Source organism: Pollicipes pollicipes, unplaced genomic scaffold (genome assembly GCF_011947565.3).
Source record: "Pollicipes pollicipes isolate AB1234 unplaced genomic scaffold, Ppol_2.1 Scaffold_4881;HRSCAF=5763_pilon_pilon_pilon, whole genome shotgun sequence".
Taxonomy (NCBI): domain Eukaryota; kingdom Metazoa; phylum Arthropoda; class Thecostraca; order Pollicipedomorpha; family Pollicipedidae; genus Pollicipes; species Pollicipes pollicipes.
This window is the reverse complement of record NW_023596576.1, coordinates 36076875-36083150: the sequence shown is the minus strand read 5'-3', so window position 1 is coordinate 36083150 and position 6276 is coordinate 36076875. Positions and strand designations below refer to the sequence as shown.

The window sequence follows — 6276 nt, the reverse complement described above, 5'->3', positions numbered from 1 at the left end:
ACGACCACTGACGTCATATCGGAACATTCGGCGGCCAATGCGTTTCCTTTGACCAGATGCGGTAAGAGAAGCCTCCTGGTATGGCTATCTGCGGCCACGCCAGGCTGATCGTTACACGACGACCCGAATTTGATGCTGCCGTTAAAGGAACCCAAACCGTCGCCCATGCTGCAAGCCTTGCAAAAAGAGCGTTCCATGCAATCAGGTTTCTTACTCTTGCGGTTTACATGAGGATAGGCCCTTCTCCGACCTTGGCGCGGGGGGGGGGGGGGGGGGGCGATAACTGATGATGGCCACTGTTCGCGGAGATCGAGCCGGCAACATCTCCTCCAATGATATGTGAGCATTGCGGTCAGCGTGGGCGTGGCTTCACAGTCAGCACCGCTCCAGCCAGTATAAAGCTGGTCGGCCCATGACCACAGGCATCACAGAAACCAGTGAGTTCAGCCATGAAAGTCCTGGTGAGTCCTCTGCTTACGATGCTTGCCGAAGATGTGCATTACATTATGCTGTTTGATTTTTTACAGCAGCCCTAGTCAGCATCTTAAAGGGAGTGTTGCGCATTTGGATATATTGAGCCACGCATCAGATATGATACACACGACTCGCTTGTAGCTGTTCTCATGCTTTTAACTGCAAACGGCTGCTGTAGATCACAATTTCGCCGATAAGGATATATGGGCATTAGAACATTGTCATTGGGTTAAGTCATGGGACATTTTTAGGACACTAGAGTCGTTGCCACATCTGCCGTGTCAGAGTTGTCGCTGTAATGAACTGCGTAACTCACTTGAGATACTTGCACGCGCCACAAGGTGGCGTTGCTGATCTACGCGTGTGACCTTGATAAGCAAGCATTGTGTACGTTTTGTATCCTCTCTCTTGGTTTTCTTGGATATTTTCCGTGATATCATCTCCCTTACCTGCTCTTGCCTTTTTGGCTACGGCACTTTTCTTAAGTTATTCGATACTTAGTCTCATGTTTGTCATATCTAGCCGTTGGTCCTCGTTTTTGTTTCATCCGGGAACAGGCTGCACGCGCCAGTCACGGGTGGGTCGAAGTTTCCCTGATGGGGGCCATGTCCGAGCGGCAGACATGCCCGTAAAAGGTTTCGTATACGGGCCAATCGGACGGGGCCCCGTCAGGGGCCCCGTCCGAACAGCAGACACATGCTTGTAAAAGGGTTCCTGTACGGGCTAAATCTTGGAGTTTGGATCCCCAGATGCATATAGTCCTGCCCCACCGATATCCATTCTTCTGCATCCCACAACCCTGAAATGGCCTTTACTGGCCGAAAAGGCTCTAACACAACCAACAAAGTTACCAAAGTGGTCGAGCCATACAACTAGCAGCGCAATCTGCTAGTCAATTGCCTCTCATCGTTTGGGCATTTGGCGCTGCATAACTGCAAAACACGAGTGGTTAAACAGCCACATTGTTTTGGCCGCGGGTACAGCACGGTTAATGACGTGGGGTTTTCGCGTGAATTTCTATGATCTTGCACGTGTCGGGTAAAAGTACCATAGGCGGTGGGTAATGGGGTGCGGAAGTCCACGTGCATTAAGTTCGGAAGCGAGGAGATTCGAAGTACGCGGCTGGACAGCAGGGAATATGATGGGTAGCAACAAATGGGTAGCTCAGTTCAAAACCACTTACAAACTTGGAACATTACCTTTTACAGTAGTGACTTTCAAATGCAAAGATATATCGCTAAATCCTTCCTTTTACTAGATCAATGTCACCGTTATCTGTCCGTGCGTTCCTTGCCATCTTGCAGATGACAAAACAAGTCCTTCGTTCAGGTCGGCATTGTCGACTTGAAAAAAAAATCCGTCAGGTGTTTTCTGCAATATATTTTTAGCAGCAACCTCCTATGACACTGCTCTTTTCTTTCAATTATTTTTAAAAGAAAATATTAGGTCCAGTTTGTCTGTTTCAGGTGGTCATCTGCGTTGTCCTGGCCGTTGCGGCCGCCGGCCACCACTCGCACACCGCTGGCGAGTCGAGGAACCTGGGACAGCAGGATGCGCTCCAATACTGCATGAATTTGTTGGCCCCCTACGCCAAATATGCTGGTGATTTCTTGAGAAATATCCCTGGCTTCACGCCGGGCGGTGACCACCATCAAGCCTACGATCAAAACGCCAATTACGACGCCAGCGTCCTCTTTACTCCTGTTGTCGGCTCGTTTAGCTACTTGGACCTCCGTGGTGTGAACCGGACGATCAATTTCTCTGCGGACAAGTCTGGCTTCCACATAACTGTGGACCCCCACACGGAGGTGACCACCAGCGATGGCGGCTACCGCAAGTAGCACGCACGGCCCGGAGGGCGTGTCTTACTCCTACAGCTCTATTCGCCCGAACCGCTTCCTTACTTTCGCCTGTTTTGGTAAGCGTTATGTGCGCTGCTCACCTGCGAGCAAATGCAAAGTTTGCATCTCTGACTCGCTCCCAAACGATCTGCTTGTGCTCATTTGCCGTTACACCAGAGCCCACCAGTGTTTGGTGCATTCTGTCAGCATGATGCCCTGGTCGGTATTTACAGCTTACCGAGCTCGGTTGGAAAGCGTGGTATAAAGATCTGGATCATTTTTGACGCAATACAAGATATACTAGGCAGCAGTGGCATGGTTTAATTACTGGAGGGTTTGAGAAGGGTATGGGTGGGGGTTGCGGTGCGGGGGGAGGGTCAAAGAAACGCGTGTTAAGTTTCGCATGATGGGGTTGTGTCTCTTACATTTTTGCCCGTACACTGCATATTTTCACCTACTCCCACTCAAGATACCGTTTTCGGATCAGGATGTCCCCCGAATTCCAGTTTGACCGTCCAATCTCAGAGAGATGGTCGCATCCTTGCTCGAGAGCACTGTAATACCTTTTGCATAAACACTGAAAGAATTTTCGCTGCATATCGCGAGCAGCTGTTTAGCATCTACACATGGTGTCAGAAACGAACGGTCTTTTCGACATCGTTTTCGGAACTATATGGTGGAGGGCTCACCGTTGGACGTCAAACGCTTCCGTAGATATCCGGCTATGAAACTCCTCAAGCGAAGAGCTCGCAGCATCGAACGAAAATTAGATCATGCGCTTTTCACAGAACGGCATACATCGAAATTCACCTGTGGAGTGAACTGCTTCACAAATTCACTCCAATAAGGAGTGAACGACGGCCACAAAGATGTAATTGTGATATGGAGAGAGACGAGCGTGCAAAGCACGGAGTCTGCCACTCGAGCAAAGGTGGGGATGAGCCTGTGAGGCGTACCATTTTAGTACCCAACACGGGATGGGTGCGACACGATCTCGACCCGACACCAAGTGACTGGGGTCAGGCCACATGTCGGTGCAGTTCTGACATAGCAGTACTGGTCGCGGCACCGTACCGGCATCCACCAGCCTGAACACGCACGCTTTGGATGGACGTCGGGAGAAAAACACCACTACAGCTCCACATACAGACAACTCCACTGCAAGGCCGGCCATGACAAGACAGGGAGATCGCTGCCGGCGAGAAACGAAAGAAAGACGTCCAACAGGGCCGGGAGGTGTTTCCAAGCATCCCACAGTCTCTGACAGTGTTCGTGACAGGGAATGGCGGCCGTCGGTGCGGCTGGTTCCCGGAATACTCGACCGTCAGCTGAGTGAGAATCGGCCGCCTCGGGTAGACTGAGGCCATCATCCGAGGCGTGTCCTAGCACGGGCCGGTTCTGGCTTGTGATTCCTTTGCATATGAAGAGGGAGCCTCGGTCCCACCTATCTTCCCTCCCCCAGGGCAGCGTTGGGAACCGAAGCGACCACAGTAAAGAGAGCAAACGCCTGAACATGCGCGAAGAGTAGAGTTTAGAGTTGCGGACATTGCAAGTATGACATGCATTGATAAGTAATTTAAATCGTAGTAGCTACACGCACCGCCTGCCAGGTGGCTTGAATAGCCCTTAACGTTAGAAAAGGGCAATTGCCAGGATCGCCTCGAGTGCCCGCCAAGGCTGTGGGACTTACGGTTGTACGATTCACTGACCTTTGACATGACCGTCGTCGGCACCTCTGGCCGCTTCGGCTACTCCGGTCGGAACACATGTGCGCATAAAATTCAGCGAGCTAACCACGATATAGCACGTAGTTGAATGTTGATACCTAATGTGGACAATGTTATGTTAGAACATCAATATGACATCTTGCAATGCTCAATATGTTAATTACGATAGCAAAGTGCTGCAAAACTCTTACAAATTTAGAGGGGACAGCCGGCACAGAACAATTACACTGCACTCTGCGCATGAACGACTGCAGGAGATCTTTTGAGTACAATATTCTGGAGAGCATTTTTGAGTTCCGGACACTTTTTCCTGTTTTCCCCCTGCTGGGGGGGAGGGGGGGGGGGCGGGAATCACAAGTTTTAGTGCAGTTTGCACTGCTCCTGGTTTCGCCGTCATCGAATTGGTGCTAAAGGAGCAAGAGCTCAAAAAATTCACAGTAATTTTCTTGTCGCTGCTGGGGGAAAATCACTAGATTGTGTGAGTAAACCACACACGGCACAAGCTGGTCGGCTGCATGATGTCAGCAGGCTCCATTTTGGTCACGTGTAGCTGATGTGTTGGATTCAGAGCGGTGATGCTGCTCAGAGCTGAAGACTGGGACGATGCTGGTGGACGGTGACATCCTAGAGGGGTCAGTACCCGTGCTGACCGCTTGACATGGAGGGTGACGTACCGTCAGGATGAACGGACGACCCGGAGAGCAATGACATTGCAACTGGAGGGGCTTGAGTCCATCTTGAAGGGCAAAAGTACCCTCAACCGCCGCTGCCACCATTGTTGATGAGAGAACGAAAGAGGGACATCCGACGGGGCCGAGAGATGTATTCCAAATCTCTCGTAGTTTTGCACAGAGCGTCCGTGGCAGGCGAAAGCAGTCAGCCTCAACAACATGCTAAATGATGACTTTATACGTCACACGTGTATGGAGCTCGTAACATAAATGTACATGCCTAGGTCACCGTCACCATCTTGCGGCGCGTAGAAGTACTACAATTAAGTCACGCCACCCACTGCAATGACGACTCTAATACAGTTAGACTGGCAGCGACGTGAACGTCATAAAAACGTTCCGTGGCGTTATCCGGCGATACCGTATTGGGGAGTAGGTGCACTTATTGCAAGAGCGTAAATGTTTTCCTTAATATCTTGAAGAGCAGAATAGTATTTTCGGTACTGGAAATGCAAACCCTCTAGATCACAAGAAAAACCGAAGAGTATGGCTAGAACACGGGCCACAGGCGTTCCTCTCACCAATGGGAGATACATGGAAGAATTCACGGTACCAACACACTTTAACGTAGGAGAAAACGGACAGTCATTTCAAGCGTTAAAAGCGTTTTCACGCTCGTTTTTCTGCGCTATCCGTTTCATACGTATGCGTAGACACGATTTGTAGTTTGATTCAGTTCTAGCTGCCCTGGGTGCCGAGATATGGCACGAAAAGTGAAAAACGTTCGGAGGGGCAAAATTCATCTTGCCAGCTCGTGTACGCATTACACGTGGCACCGTAAACTTGGCACCACCCGTCCGATTCCTTATCGAAGTATGTAACTTCCGAGTGGCTTCGTGTCCTGGATGTCGAGATGTGGCACAAAGCGTGAACACCGTCGAAAACAGTACAGTCAATTTTGCCAGCTGGTGTGCACGTAACACATGCAACCGCCAGCTTGGCACCACGAAATTTCCCGGTACGTTCCCCATCGAAATATTCCCCTTCCCGAGTCGCTACTTGTCCTGGGTGCCGAGATGTGGCACAAAGCATGGAAACGGTCGAAAACGGCAAAATCGATCTTGCCAGGTCGCGTGGACGTGACGCGTGGCCAGTGCCACCGTACACGTGACACAACGCGATTGGCTGTTCGATATCCTGTGGAAGCATGACAGTACAGAGTCGCCCCGTGCCCCGGGGCGCCGAGATGTGACAACACGTGAAAACAGTCAAAAACAACAGATCCCATTGTGCCAACTCGTGACACATGTTACGTGCGACCGCACGCTTGACGCCATGCGTTTGTCCGTTCGATGCCCCATCGACGCGTGTCACTCTCGAATCGTTCCGACCCGCCGTTGTCGAGATACCGGCCCGGGCTCGCGTATCGCTCGTGATCGAGGCACACTCGTAGTGAAGTAACTCTTCGAAGACGGAAAACTCCATCTTGCCAGCCTGGTTGCGCGTAACATATGGAACGCACCACCGCACACTTGGCACCACGGGATTGTCCATTTGATTCCC

At 51.0% G+C, this 6276-nt stretch overlaps 1 protein-coding gene across 1 annotated transcript; it reads left to right on the top strand.

The window, feature by feature from the left end:
• The first annotated feature begins 447 nt into the window (after positions 1 to 447).
• Positions 448 to 2599, top strand: LOC119099711 (uncharacterized). Its single transcript, XM_037222775.1, has 2 exons — positions 448 to 461; positions 1941 to 2599. The coding sequence occupies exons 1-2, from the start codon at positions 450 to 452 to the stop codon at positions 2313 to 2315; spliced, it is 387 nt and encodes a 128-aa protein (XP_037078670.1). The 5' UTR covers positions 448 to 449; the 3' UTR covers positions 2316 to 2599.
• The last annotated feature ends 3677 nt before the right edge of the window (positions 2600 to 6276 follow it).